Below are 15,772 nucleotides of genomic sequence, written 5' to 3'. Positions count from 1 at the left end.
TAAAGACTATGTACACGTCATTTGAGGAAATTCTTTTTGCTCCTATAGAGTTGTTTTTATTTTTTTAATCAAAGTCAAAGAGGGTGTTTTTATCCACCAGCAAAAAATGTGGCTGTCAACTTCAAATAGTTTCATAATATATTCATAAAAGGGTCTTTAATACTGAGTACATGAAAGACCAGGGAAGAAATAAGGCAAATGGGATAGAACAGGAACAATCATTTGTGTTAATATTCTGGCCCCTCATTTCCTAAGAACACAAATTTGTGGAGATTCAGTGTGACTTTCATGATGTGGAAAAATGTTAGGTTTTATTTGTTTTGTTTGGGTTTTTTGGGGTTTCTTTTTGTGGGGGTTGTTTGTTTGTTTTTTCCTGGTCAGTTCTAAGAACAACATTTTTTCTTTAGAGCAAAGTTGAACTAGAAAATGTAGCACCATTTACTAGGACAATATGCCTGAAAAAGAAAATTTTCATTTCAAGCCCATGAAGAAGTACTGCTACTTCTAGAACAGGGAATTTTGATTGAACTTGAGTAGGAGCCAAAGCAGTATCTAAGATATGTTTGAAGGCTGGACCTTTTGCTCACACTCGTAAAAAGAAGAACGTTCACAGAATCTGGCATATATTAAAAATTAATGGTAAAAATAGTATGTTTTTGTATCTGCTGGTTGCCTTCACATGTACAAATTTAATGATTACACACACTTATAAACATACATGGGCTATGTAATACATTTTATATATTTTATATAAGTTACAAACTTATATAAATTTCTTGAATTTTTTGTAATTTTTGTAATTTCTTGTAGGAATTTTGTACATTTTGTACAATTTTGTAATCTTGTAATTTCTTGAAGGAATGTTACATTTTACTCCATGTTCTAAACATGAGGACTTGATACCATTATCTTCATAAGGCTCAGATCATGTGACAACTGAAATAATATATGCTCTTACCTAAACCAGTTTGCTTAACTTTAGGGAAAAATGCTAATATTGAGTCCAGATGTGCTGACTCCTTTAAAAAATATCTTCATTATTACCAAAGCTCAGAAAACTGTGATTCATCATGTGCAAGTATAATTCTACAAAACTCATGAAGAAAGATATTAGGGACTTTTTGTATGAACTTGGCCCAAGAGCTGGTTAGGCCTGGGCCTATTTTTCTGTGACTGCATTTACAACTGCAAACTTTCAGTGTTAATATGTTATCAGATAAGCACATTCACAGACCACTCTTTTTCTACTGCTACAAACAATAGTAAAGTCTGGTATGGGCTACTCAAATCAAATTAAAAGAAAGTGTGAAGTCCGAATAGAAAAAAAGGACAACTATATAGACTCCTGCTCATGTACTGTAATTTTTAATGACCATAAAACCTGAAAATGGCAGAAGGTATAAAATACAACACTAAATATTTCTTTCCTTCTGGTTTTCACTTCATGTTTGAAAAGTACAGCTGTTTGGAACAGTGAATAATAAATATTCATACACAGGACTTGGCGGCCGTCTAAAAATGTTTCTAATTTACATAAACATTTTCCTTCGGTGAGCTTGGGTTTCCTTAATTATAGAAAAAAACCTCATCACAAATTGCAAGCTAGACACACATGTCTGAAGTCTGGAGGGACATAACATCTTACAAAATTATGTTAAAATGCCCTTCTGAGCTTTTCTGCTGAGACCTCAAAGTCTCGTTTGAGCTCAGCAGTCATCTCTCAGAGAGAAAGCAAAAATCCCATTACTCTAGTCATGTAACAGGGATTGTTACACCTGAGTTCAGTGACTGCAGATTATGTAAGTGCTGTATAATACTAAGCTCTAACAATTGTAATGGAAAGTAGATGGTTATGTTTTAAACCCTCATTGAGTACGAAGTCTGCAGTTAGAGAGCTTCCCAGCTGTCAGTAACATCTGCCTCAACTGTAACAACAGCATTCTGCTTGCATGACCAACTGTTCTCTAAAGACATGGTTTCTACAGCTGCCTACCAGCTGATAAAGTGTATATTTGTATTATGGAGCCTATCTTTGCTGCACTTGTAATTTTTCACAGAGATATGGCTGGGTGGGCCTGTGTTTGTCATCAGCCTCCTACTTAAGTGGCTGCTATCACCTTTATTGTATGGCAGGCAGATGACTCCAGAAAAGGTAATCAATAAAAACCAAAAGCAAGTCACTGTGAACTACCAAAGGCACCAGTACCCTCTGAAAAGTAGTTATGGGGGCATTTTCTTTCTATTTCTTTTCTACTTTCTAAAGGTTATATATATTTTAGGCATGAAATGCTGCAATTTTTGCAGAGTATGCCAGAGGAAAGGGCTTTTAGTCTTTGTGATGGACACTATGATGCCAAGTGTAATGAAGGCATCATCCTGAATAATCTTACCTTTGAAAATGGGAGATGCTTACAGGAATTTTTAACAAAAATATCAATTATTACCCTATGACACAATCTAGACATATGATGTTGCCTTTTTCTTCAGCTTGCTCCTGTAACTGATTTACAGTCCACTTCTGCTAGTTTACATCTCTCCCTTATGGTGGAGGAGTACTGAACAAATGTCCCAGAATATGACACAGAGGTCAATATACCTAGGGGACGAGCCATCCAAGGCTTTTAATAACTATTTAGTCATCCACATGCTGTGAGCACCTGTAACTGATAGAGCAGGGATGAAACCATGCTACTGAGTCCTTTTTATCTTCTCTGCTGCCTCAAACTGCCTTGATTTCAAACAGTGGGCAGGTAGAAGGTAAAGCATCTACGTGTGGAGGCTGCAGTGGGGACTGGTCTCTGTAAGCAGCATATGAAGTTGCAGAGCATCCTGGCTTCTCTCCCCTCTCTTCACCTGTTTCAGAGCCTGTACAATCTATTCCCTCTGCTGAACACAAATCTAGAGGGCACCAAGACGATGATGTCACAAGCTAGGAAAAAGCAGCTTGGAGTAAAGAGATGGGGTTCTTCATCTGTCTAAAGGAAAAATGTCTAAAGCTGGTGGAGTATGAGCTGGATGAGCAGACAGTGAATTTGGATTGAAAACTTCTTGAACAGCTGGTGATGATCAGTGGCAGGAAGTCCACCTGGAGGGTCTAAGGTAGCAGTAAAACTCAGGGGTCAGTACTGGATCCAGTCCTGATTAACATCTTCATTAATCATCTGGATGACAGGGCAGAACGTACCCTCAGCAAATTTACTGATGACACAGAAGTGGGAAGAGAGTGCAGCATGACCTTGATGTCATTCAGAGGGAACTCAGTGGGCTGATGGAAACCCTGTGAATTTCAAGGCAAAGCCCTGCACCTGGGTCATCTCCACACATTTATATATGCTGGAAGGCACTTAGCTAGAAAACAGCTTTGCAGGAATACATCAGAGGTCCTAGAGGACTGTGACTACATTCTAGGAGACTATGTTCTAGGAGACTATGACTTCCACAAAGCCAGCAATATGCCCTGGTTGCAAAAAAGCCAGATGTTATGCCAGGGTGCACTGGGCAGAGTATTGAAGGAGCTGATCCTTTCTCTCTGCTTGATGCTGGTGAGACATGCCTAAGTTCTGTGTCCAAGTCTGGGCTCCTCAGTAGAAGAGAGACATGCATATACTGCAGAGATACCAGCCAAGGGTGACCAAAGTGAAGGGACCAGAGCATCTCTCCAGTGGGAAAAGACTGAGACAGCTGTGACTGTTCAGCCTAGAGAAGGGAAGGCTCGGGGGGATCTTGTCAATTTATACAAATATCTAAAGGGACAGAGTAAAGAAGACAGGTTTTTCTCAGTGGTTCCCAATGACAGCACTAGAGGCAATGGACCTGCCCTGAAACTTGCAAGATTCCATGTGAAACATCTTTTTCCATGAGGGTGACTGAGCCCTGGTACAGGTTGCTCAAAGAAATTGCGCAGTCTGCCTTCTTGGAGGCCTTCAAAATCCAACTGGATCATAGGAAGCTAGGTCCAACTGGCCCTGCTTCAGCAGAAGGTCTGAACAAGATAATCTTCAGAGGTCCTTTCCAGCCTCAACTATTGTGTGATTCTGTGAAAGAGTTGAGCACATACTTTGGTCAGTTAATAATCTATCCCTGTAAGACAGAAATGGGAGATAAATGCTGTGGACAATTGGAAAGAAACACATGTTGTAGTCAGCTGAAAAAATGGAAAAAGTTGAGTGAAAGATGAAAAAAAGTACAGTGATATTCCTGTATATGCCAGCATTAATCTCCTATAGCCAGATTAAACAGTTTGCAAACAAAACCAGTATCCAGGAACAGTGCTAGCCAGCCTTATCCCAACACTTGGTAAGATCATGCAACAGATTCTCCTGAAAGCTATAATGAAGCACGTGGAATGCAGATAGGTGATTAAAGACAGCCAACATGACTTCACCTAGGGCAGATTGTGCTGGACTCATCTGGTGGCCTTCTACAATGGAGTGACTGCATCAGTGAATACGGGACGAGCAACTGAATTTCCCAGTTACTCACCTGAATTTCTGTATGGTGCCCCACAACTTTCTCATCTCTAAATTGGAAAGACATGTATTTAATGGATGGAGTCTTAGCTGGAGGAGGAACTAGCTTGACAGCTTCCTTGCTTGATCTGCAGTAAATGTGCAATGTCCAAAACAGAAATAAGTAATGAGAGCTGATCCTCAGAGGTAAGTAGAGGGAGCAAGAGTATCTAATAATTTCATTAATGACATACATGGTGGGACAGAGTTCACCACCCAGCTGAGTACTTCACTTGATTCCCTTCATGGAAGGGATATGCCCAGAGGGAAGGGATCCTGACAGATTTGAGAAGCGGGTTCATACAAACTTAATCAAGTTCAACAAGGCCAAGTGCAAGGCATTGAACATGTTCAGGGAAACCACCAAGACCTGTAGAGATTGAGAGATGAATGAATTGAGAAGGAATGTCCAGAGAAGGAATTGAGGGTACTGATGAACAAAAACCTGGACACGACCCAGCAATGTGTGCTTAAGGCCCAGAAAGCCAAACGTGTCCTGGGCTGCAGCCAAAGCCCCATGGGCAGCAGGGCCAGGGAGGGGATTCTGCCCCTCTGCTCTGCTCTGCTCTGCTCAGACCCCACCTGCAGGGCTGCATCAGCTCTGGGGTCCAGCACAGGATGCAAACAGACCCCTTGGAGTGAGTCCAGAGGAGAGCTGAGGCACCACTCCAGTGAAGATGGACTGAGAGTTGGATTTGTTCAGCCTGGAGGAGAGAAAGCACTGGGAAGACCACAGTATCAGCCTCCCAGTGCCTAAAGGAGACCTGCAGGAATTATGGGGAGGGACTTTTTAAAAAAAGCCTGCAGTGACAGGACAAAGGAGAAAGGGAATCCTCTCACTTTAAAGTGAAAGAGGATAGGTTAAGAATAGATATTAAGAAGACATTCTTTACTGTGAAGGTAGTGACACATTGGAACAGGTTGCCCAGAGAAGCTGTGGATGCCCCACCACTGGAAATGGTCAAGGCCAGGTTTGTTGGGGCTCTGAAGAACCTGATTTTGTTAAAGATGTCTCTGCCAGTAAGAACTCTGTAGTTCCAGGAGGTTTGGAACTACATGATCATTGAACAGCCCTTCAGTGCAAACCTTTTTAGGAATCTAAGAGGCAAATCTCAATCTTTATTCCCCATGCAAATGAACTCCATGTAATTGTCTCAAGGATTTAAAAGAATTATCTCTTTTATTTTGAGAAAGTACTAGAAAAATGCCAATTTACTATAAACTGTTATCTAACATATGAAATACACGCATCTTACTTTTTTTCTCTTTAAATCTGTTACATTTAATATTCTGGTACCAAGTACAAACCCACTGCCATTTCACACATGTATGTGTGTATACACTAGATTTTTATATATACTACATAAACCTATTGTACATACAAAATACTGAGGTCCCCTCTGGAGCTTCTTTTATATATTTAGAGTTTGAAAAGAAAAAAAAATGAAAATAAATACCTTGGTGTATAAGAGGGAGTCTGGTCAATGCTTTTAAGTAATTAACATCTAATTATATCCATATAACAAGGGTTTTATTGAAATTCAATCCAAAGATTGTAGCCTCAGCCCCATAAAGGGGTTGCATTGAACAGAAATCTACTATCAGAGTATACAGGAAATGAAGACAATTTTTGCACTGTACTTGACTCTTCCACAACAGCCTTGGTCATTTAGGGTAAATTCTCATGAATCTTCAGACATGACACTCTGTACAATATATTATTTAAGCTGACTTTTTCATTTGAGGTAAAAAAAATGTAATGTACTTTCATCATTAATGTAAATTGTAATTCCTGGTACGATTGGAGAATTTTATGTGAGTATGATTTTTAATGTAAGCTTTTAAAATTTTGAAATCTTTAGGTAAATGTTTCCTTTAGTACTGGTAGGGTGGGTTTGTTGTTCTTAAATATGTCTATGCATGTAAACACATCCTTAAGTGCATGTCTTAAAACTGGAACAGGAAAAGCTGAGTTTGTTTCACAACTGGGCAATTTCAGGGACGAGGAAATGAAATTACAGAAATGAATGTTGAAAATTTCTTATGTAATACTTGTGAAATTCATACAGCAGTTGTCCTTAGAGGCAGTTGAGGAGTATGCCCCTTGGGAGGGTTTTCAATTGCAAGAGTCACATGACTGAAAGTTAAAGTAATATGTTAGGGACCTGTATTGCTGTTCTTGATAACCTTGTTTTGTAATTTGTGTGTTGAAATGTTTCGAATGTACAGCACTGGTGACAGGGCCCCAGCTAGGTGCTTGAAGCACAATTTTCTTCACTTGAAGTCAGAACAAACAATTACTACTGCAAGACCTATGTGAAAGATAAGACAGTACATTGCACTAGCTAAACAAAAATAATAAAAATATATTATCTCTTCTATTAATGTGTTTCTCCTAACACACTGCTGAGACAAACTGATTAAAATTCAGTTTTTCTGGTCTCTCCAACCTATACTGCTCAGCTGCTGGGTATCACAGTCCACATTTCTTGTAATGATGAGTTGTTTTCTCCTCAGTGGTTTACAAAATTATTTTTTAACTTCCTTGATTCCTGGGTATAAATACTGTGATTGGAAAGTAGAGACACTTACATTGCACAATCCAGATATCTTCTAATTGCTATCTTGAATTAAACTCAGCAAGGATGATTTTTGCATTCCCATGCTGACTTCTAGCTGCCTGACTTGAGGGACACTAAAGATTTGTTCCTTCAGCTCTACATAGGAAATGAACATCATTATTCATAAAACCTACCCTATTAAAGCAGAAGAAACTGTTCACATACGTGCATTAAAAACACATGTGCAAGTCTTTGCAGGATTAAAAAAGGCAGGAAGCAACAGGTTGGGGCAACAGACACCAGATGGGTGGAAGGAAGAATAAAGTGATAGGAAAACATGATTATGTGGGCAGGTTGCACACAAGAGTTTGAAGGCATTTGAAGGCCTGTTTTTTAAATTTGACCTAGCTCTAAACAAATGTTCTGCTTGTCATGTAACAGCTGCTCCTGAAACATCTGCAACTCCAGTGCTCATGAGCTCACACTAAACTTAAATCACAATGAGACCACTAAGACATTTTTTATCATGTTATTGCTGATTTTTTACAGAACAGAGTTCGTAGGGTGGTCAAACATCTGTCATGGCTCACCAAACACACCAGGGTACACCTTGTGCTGCTGGCAGGGAGGTGGCTGATGTTTGGGCAGAACAGAGCCTAAAATTCTGCTGGTCCTCATAAAAACAGTATATAGCTTACATACATCACTGGCAAGAGAAAGAAGGAACCAAAAAAGGGCAGAGTTTTGCATGCAAATTTTTAGTGAATGCAAAGAAATTATAGAGGAAATGTACTAACTCTGGAAAATGTTGCCTTGTCAGAGGCAACTTGTTCAACTTTCACTACAATTTGCATTTTGAAGAAGTCACAAACTCTGAAGAGAAACAAAATTTTACACCCTAAATTAGCCTTTTGTGTACACTCAAGAAACCTAACACACTGACCTATTATTCCTCTGATTTTGAAAATTACTTAAAAAAAATCCAAACTACCACATTAAAAATGCTTCTTGTGAAGATCTATCACTCTTCTGACAGCAATACAAACTGCATTGAAGACATGTAAAAATATCCTGCTCCTTTTGAAGAAAGGGAAACAAAATATCCTTCTAAAAATATCTACTGTGTTGATAAAAGAGAATAAAGTTTAAGTCTAAAAGAGAATATCCATGCTCATGAAATAAAAGAGCACACTCTTAAATTGGAATCATATTCAGAATATTTTTATAATATATTTCACCATTTAACTTGCTATGAAAAATACTATTTCACTATTGACACAAAAGAAAAAGAAATTTTAAAAAATATAACAGTAGTCTAATTTCACAACAGTTCTTACTAGCAAAACTTTTGTGAACCTTTGCGAAAAGAAGCTGAACTAATTGTTGTGACTCCACTACTTTGTAAGGCTTTAGTCATAGAGATGAACAGGGACCATCACCAAAGCTAGGGAAAGCTGCCAAAAACTGACCCTAAAAATAGGAAGAAAGAAAATAACTCTAACTCTGTAAACATCAGCTAGTTATGATTTCTTTTCAAGCAAGTCTCCAAATGATCAGGAACTGTGGCATGATCCTCTCATGGGCTGCTCATCTGATGGCTTCCAAATATGGTGTCTCACTCTCGTGAATATTCCACCATAAATTTAAAGCAAATTCCCAAAGGATACAGAAAGGTACACTGATGCACATTCTGCCATGAGAAAGGCACATCACAGAGGAGCTAATTTTATCCTCCCTGACTGCAAACCCCATGTCTTCCAACAAATTGCTGAGGAGGTGGAGTTTCTCTGCATACTTTTCTCTCTGGCACAGAGACTTGTCCTCAGTTTATATTACCATTATGCTATTTGTTCTTTTATGTGTCAGCAAACTCAGGTACCTGGTACTTACATCAACACCCTGGAAACACAGTTTTTGTCTCAGATGACAACTCTTGAAAAGGAGGCCTGTTTTTTCCTTTAACCTAACAATGTGAAAATAATTGTCTTGGTTTCTTACTGCCACCACAGAGCACAGACAAACCAAGAGTCAGCACTTCCCTAGGAAAAGACACCAAAGTCTATCAGACAGCAAGTTTAGTCTCAAGAGTATGGTGTTCCAACAGCTGAGCTCTAATTTATTTGGTTTAGGGAGGGAATCTGGGAGGTAGATATATTTTCAGTCATCAGGGGACTTTCATAGATGGAGGAATGAAAAGGAAAAAAAATCCCAGGGATGTATGTCATTGCAGTATTGATGCCCTACACAAACTCCTCATTTGCCAGAGTGCTAATTTAGAGGGGTCAGGTAATTTAATAAGTTGGCCACTTTTTGTGATGGGGAACCCCAATCCCCCGCCCCTCCAAAGAACTCGGGATTTCTTCGGACAGAACAGACAGGGGACAAACTCCTGGGGTGACACTGGACGTCACCCCCCTGCCAGAGGACACGGACCCACAGCCGGCTTGGTCCGAGCACCCTTCCTCGGAGCAAGCACCGCAGCAGCAGAGCAGCCCGGGCGCGGAGCGGTGCCGGTCGAAGCTGCCTGTCCCGGGAGAGGGCTCTGCCCCGGGGGTCTCCAGGGGAGGAGCCGTCCCGCCCTGCTCCCGCTCGCCTTGGCCAGGCCAGAACTGGCGAGGGACAGCTGCCGGCTACGAGGAAAGCCGCTTACCTGTTGATTTTCAGGGCGAACGCCCTCCTGTCTGCGGCAGGTAACGTCGCCATACGGGCGAGCAGCCGTGGGTGCCGGCTGCCGACGACGACCGAGACTGGCTGTACGCACGAAGGGCGGCTTTATTTCATTTATTTATTTTTCTTAATTACGTGCCCCGGGCTAAAAACCCGACCGATCCACTGACAGCTCTGGGTGGCAACTTCCGCATTTTACCTTCCTTACCGAAATTGGCCGGAGTGGGAGGGATCTGCCCTGGTGCACAGCACAGTGCTCACGTCTGCCGCACCGCCAGCAGCGCCCAGCCCGGCGTCCCGGGCGTCCTGCGCCTTCCCGGCGGCTTCTACCGGCGGGGGCTCCCACGGCCACTGGGGGAGAGCAGAAACTTTCTCTCCCTCTTTCACAGCCGCGAACCCCGAGCCGCCCGGGGGCATCGCGGAGGGAAGCGGCGGGGAAGGCAAAAGCGCTCAGGCACGGGCAGGAAGGGAAGGCACCGCGTACACCTGAACGCGCACAGCTGCGTGAATCCATCAGCATCCCTCGCCACCCTTTGTCTTTTGTGAACCGCAGTACGAGTGCCAGACACCTCCGCCCCACCGCACCCCACACACCTATACACACCCGCCGGGGGTCAAGCGCTGCTCCGCGGGGCAGGCGAGGAGCGGCGGGCACCGCCGCAGCCGGGCCGGCTGCGGTGCCGGGATCCAGCCCGTCCTGCCAGGCGGAGCAGGAGCAGCCGCCGGGCCGGGAGGATCGGGCGGGGCAGGCCCGAGAAGGGCTGCTCGGGGCAGGGCAGAACCGCGCCCACTGCCCCACAGGCACTAGAGATAGGCGGGGATATCACTTCGGCCCCGCTAGCGCACGGATGGAGATGTTCGGGCAAGCTGTGAGGGTTAAATACCTCTCAGCTCTACCTGGGACAGCATTTTGGCAGCACACCTGCGCTTCCAGGATCTGTGTTTCTCTTACATCTAAACTGTGTGTGTAAGGAAAACGCACAGTACCAACACCAGATACCAGCTCAGCTTGGCACAAAGCATGGCACTGCTGTTCTATTCACCAGCACTTACTGATCAGCTTTTTAAAAAGGCTATTTTCATAAAGCATCTTGTCGTTGTATCACAAAATTATGTTTCCTGACTGGTATTTTTGATACTGCCTGATGCAGTTTTCACTGCTTCTGCAGATGAGGTGAACTCATCCTTCATTTGAAAAGGGCAACAAAAGCCAAACATGGTTTCTACAGGTGAATTCTGAGATAGTGGAGGAAATTCTGTTTTAGATTGTCTTGTTTTTATTAAATCTGTGCTTTGATGGCAACAGCATTGGGATTCACCCACTGAAAGGCATTCATAGCTTATGCCTCCATTCCCAGTAACCTGGAGGGAATCTGGATGAAAACAGTGGGATATGAGGCAAGGAACAGAAGATTGTCAAATGGTGGAGGCCTAAAATTGTTCTACTAATAATTATCTTTTTCTTTGTAGGATTCATTATTCTGTAAAGTACTTTTAAGTCTGTGTGTCTCAAATATAAATGTTAACCTCTAGGTTAAACTCTGGCTAAGGGCTCCTAGGGAAATGCAGAGAGACCAAAGAGGTTGAAGAAAAAGAAAACATAAGTAAATATTCAAAATTTGAAACAAATATGGGTATGTTTTTGGGAAAAAAACCCCACAAGGACCTACAAGAACAAGACCTGAAATAGTTCAGAGAAACTTACCAGAGAAAATATTAAAATCTACTATTAATAAGAGGTTGTTACCTAACAAATATTTGCTTTGCGAAGAATAAATTGGACAGTTTATTGCATGGAACTTACCCACCACACCCATCCTGTCTTTACCTCATCGAGATAAAGCTAAAGCCACTTACCTACATGTAACTTGAACTTAAACATCAGTCAGTTACAAATCACTGATAGCTGTGGTCCAGCATGTATTGGTGACAAGAAAAACTTCTGAACGCCATAGATACTGGGTCTGGCAAGACACTTCCTCTTTGAAGCTACAAAAAAAAAAGAGTCCAGACTTCATTTTAATAACTCATGTGGCATGAAACAGGGTTCTTTTTTGATTACTGGATCTTGCTATAGAAATAGAGCTGGCAGAAATGCAGATAACATACCAATGTGCACAAATATATGTATTTATTAATGAAACAACTGTTTATTCTGCAGCATCATATTCTTGGTAAGCATGGATAAAAGGTTTGCTCAAAAATGTTTTGCCACATGCAGGAAAAAAATTCCTGAGGAGACACACAAAATTAATGTTTCCAAAACTTTAACATTTTGGCTAGTATATGTATGTTACATGGACAGAGAGGGTGCTGTCATGATTTATCCCCAGCTGGCAACTACGTCTAACACTGATACGGTGGGATAGGGAAGAGGAAATTGGAAGGACAAAAGTGAGAAAACCTGTGGGTCGAGACAAAGCTGGTTTAATAGGGAAAACAAAGGCTGCACGCACAAGCAATGCAAAACAAGGAATTCAGTCACTGGTCCCCATGGGCAGGTGGGTGTTCAGCCATCCCCAGGAAAACAGGGCTCCAGCATGGGTAATGTAACTAGGGAAGACAAATGTCATCAGTCTGAAAGGCTCCCTTCTTTATTCTTCCCCCTGTTTTCTATGCCTTGTGGTCTGGGATATTCCTGTGGTCAGTTGGGATCAGCTCCTGGCTGTGTCCCCTCACAACTCCATGTGCCCTCCCAGCCTCCTCACTGGTGGTTTGGGGTGAGAGGCAGAAAAGGCCTTGATGCTTTGCAAGTGCAGCTCAGCAATAACAAGAACATCCCTGTGTTATCAACACTTCTTCCAGCACAAATCCAAAACACAGCCCGATACTAACCACCACGAAGGAAATTCTACCAAAACCCAGCCAAACCAGCCCAAACCAGCACGTATGTTCAGCACACACAGAACAAAGACTTAACTAATTTTAAGTTCTCATCTTTTTGGATGGACTGGATTATCAGAACCCTACATTGGCATAGGAGCAGCAAAACTCATCAAATATCAAATCAAATGCCTTTTTTCAAGGGAGAAAATAAAAAGAAAAAAGTATGGACTTTTATTAAGAAAAGTTACATGGTTTTAATTCATTGGAGGACTATCAGGTAAGAAGCTGAAGTGATTTTTTTAAGCTATCTTATCCAATTCAATATTGTCAGCATGAGTTTTTTTTTTCTGAACAAATACTATGTTTGAATTCCTGCAACAAACCAACCTACCAATAGAAGGTAGTGAAGTCTAAACACTCCTTTATAACAAGAAGTAGAACAAGATCATTCTAGTCAGAGGATTAAAAAAATTACATCAAACAGAGGTTCTGTATGGGTGCCAGGGCAGAATGGATACTGCTGCAAATTGTTTTGAAGATGTTTGCAGGCTGGGATTAAAGAAACACTGGAAGAAACATTGACCAGCATGTTGGCATGTCTACACATCACCTACCAAGGAATTACTTCTTTTCTTTTAAGGCACACATTTCCAAACATCTTTTTTCTTCTTCACTGGCAGTGGTATCCCTGTGAGGAACGCTACTGCATGATCGAGTATCAAGGCACCATGAACATTGCTAAGCACAACTTTGTATCCCACCACAATCATGGCCTGTATTCCAACAAAGCCCTGCTTAAGTGTCACCTTCATAACTGAAGAGGATGTACCTTTGCTGATCCACCAGCATCTGAGTTAGATCCATGGGAATTTTCCCAGTATCTTTTGGAATGTTAAGTTTGCATCCTTGCCAAAAATCGCCAGTGGTACATAACTTCATTAATGAATGTGAGAAATGCATATTATATGGCTCTGTGCAGATATTTACTATATGTATTATGCTAGGTTGAAAAGTTATGCTGTATTAACTTTTGAATAGTATAATGAATGTAGTTTTGTAATTAACATTAAGCTCTAGTAGTTAAAACAGAAGCTATGTGAGTGAGATATTCTTTTTATTAGCTCGGGAGAAGGAGAAGATAATCAGGGGGTTCTTGGCACAGAGATAACAATTACAGAAACCCCTAAATTTCCAGAGGAGAAGGATTTATGGTGTTCCTTATCTACAGAAACGAACCTCTTCAAGCTTGACTTAAGAGGTCCCTGAGGGATTAACAGAAAAATTTTGAAAAGTACCAGACAAAATGTCTTGTTTTAAATAAAATACACATAATCATGAGGTGACTCCTCTTAAGGGATAAATTCTCTTTTAATGGGGTCCTTTTCCTGGCTCACTTTGGTTCAGGAAGAGGTACCCGGCCCGGGCTGTATCTCTTTGCTATTATTGTCTCATGAATTGTCCTACTCTAAATTGTTTAACTTTTATTATTGTATTTGTATTACTATTTTTTAATAACCATTTAAATTTTTATTAAATTTCCAAAAATCCCAAAAGCGAGTGATTGGTGTTTATTACAATGAATAAATGTGATTTGATTACCCCGTAAGAATATCCGGAGGGTCACACCAAGAGGAAAACTGTGATGATCTCAGTTTGCAATACCTGCCAGGGACACACAATGCCTGTCAATATTTGCTCATATTCCACCTTCCTAGCACATCACAAGAGTGTAAGATAGCCAGAGCAGCTGGAAACTCCTTCCTTAAAGGTCAGAGCTTTTTCTGGCACAGATCTCAACTGTATCCAGTAAAATCTAAGTAATTTAGTCAAAAGTGCTTTAAATGAAAAATGTTGCATGAAATTTAGTAGACTAAACCTCAGAAAAATGAATGTAATTTTCCATTGCTCCTACTAATGTTTTAAATAGATTGGCAAAGAAATACTGAACTTCCTTAAAAAATTAGTCACTCCTAGGTTTAAGTTTCAGTTTTGTGTTGGGGAAACAGAAGAAAGGGAACTTAGAGCACTTGGCAGACTTTTTTTTTTTCTTAATAAAACACTTGAGTCTAAAAGAAGAAAAACAGTCTATGTGAAAGCATATCTTCTTTTTCCACTTGTATGTGCAAATTCTTCTGGAGAAATACAAATGCTACTGGTCAGATTCACATCAGAGTTTCTCAAACAGAAATGTTTCTTTGTTCACCTTCACAGTGAACAAAACTCTAGCAGAGACAACACTCCAAAAATTTTCCCTTACTGACATGATTTTCTTACATTCAATGAGGCAGCTTGTTAGATGAGGTCAGATATTTACATTCTGACTGTAAACTATATCTTTTTTCTGATGTTCCTAGTTTCAGTCAATTTCACATTATAACAGAATATTGAGAACACAAGCCATAAAAAGAAGCAGTGTTTAAAAGCAGATGCACTGGTTGAAGTAAGATCTTCATTCTCTTAAATGACAAGTGAATAATCTGCACTCTTCAAAGGAAAATAAGGTCCTGATGTCAGGAGAAACTGTCAATGCAAGTATAGATAAAATAAAAGAAACTTAATGTAGGAATAGTTAAACAGGTAACAGACAAGAAAGAAGTAGATGGGGAATATGCAAATCATACTGACTGAAGATATGCATTTTCCTACCAGCTTATATTTTGAGATCACAAAACTGAACTGAATATCCATTTCCTTATTGTTCTGCAGGTTAACTGGTACCATTGCATGAATCTGCAATTTGTTTTTCTGAGCTGCTGAACTGCACTGCACTATATTGACTAGCTGTACCACACAGGAACCTCCTTCTCACAGGGCTGTTGTGCTTTAAGACTCACACTCAACATAACACTGAAATTCCAATGATTTTCTTCTCCCGCTGATTTGCTCGCTCCCCTTGCTACTGTATCAGGAATGAGCAAGCTGCAATGCTCTTCCTTATTTTCCTGCTGTAGCCTTCTTCTCTAATTCTCCTCTAAAGCCTTAAACACTTCAGTCCTTCATTAAAGTCAGTCTTTGGTCCATCATTAAAACGGCTTTGCTTGCACTGAGACCTTCAGTATTAGGGAAGGGAGTAAGTTATTTCAAGTGGAGCCAACTAAAGTAATAGTTAAATACAATTTCCTGGTACCCAGCAACACTTTACTGCTTTCTTCTCAGGGTTGTAGTTTTCTTGAGATTCTCTTTGGGGTTGGTGTTTCTCAAGGTAATAAG

At 40.8% G+C, this 15,772-nt stretch overlaps 1 protein-coding gene across 1 annotated transcript in view; it reads right to left on the bottom strand.

The window, feature by feature from the left end:
• DOCK8 (dedicator of cytokinesis 8) overlaps positions 1–9,916 on the bottom strand; it is a 90,500-nt gene extending 80,584 nt beyond the window's left edge. Inside the window, exon 1 of the mRNA XM_063422811.1 lies at positions 9,720–9,916. Coding sequence (XP_063278881.1) covers positions 9,720–9,772 — 53 coding nt within the window. The 5' untranslated portion in view covers positions 9,773–9,916. The remainder of the gene's footprint in view (positions 1–9,719) is intronic.
• Between the last annotated feature and the right edge of the window lie 5,856 nt (positions 9,917–15,772).

This window comes from Prinia subflava, chromosome Z (assembly GCF_021018805.1).
Source record: "Prinia subflava isolate CZ2003 ecotype Zambia chromosome Z, Cam_Psub_1.2, whole genome shotgun sequence".
In the NCBI taxonomy this organism is placed as follows: Eukaryota; Metazoa; Chordata; class Aves; order Passeriformes; family Cisticolidae; genus Prinia; species Prinia subflava.
Note: the sequence above shows the minus strand (reverse complement) of the source record. Positions and strands in the feature narration are given on the sequence as shown.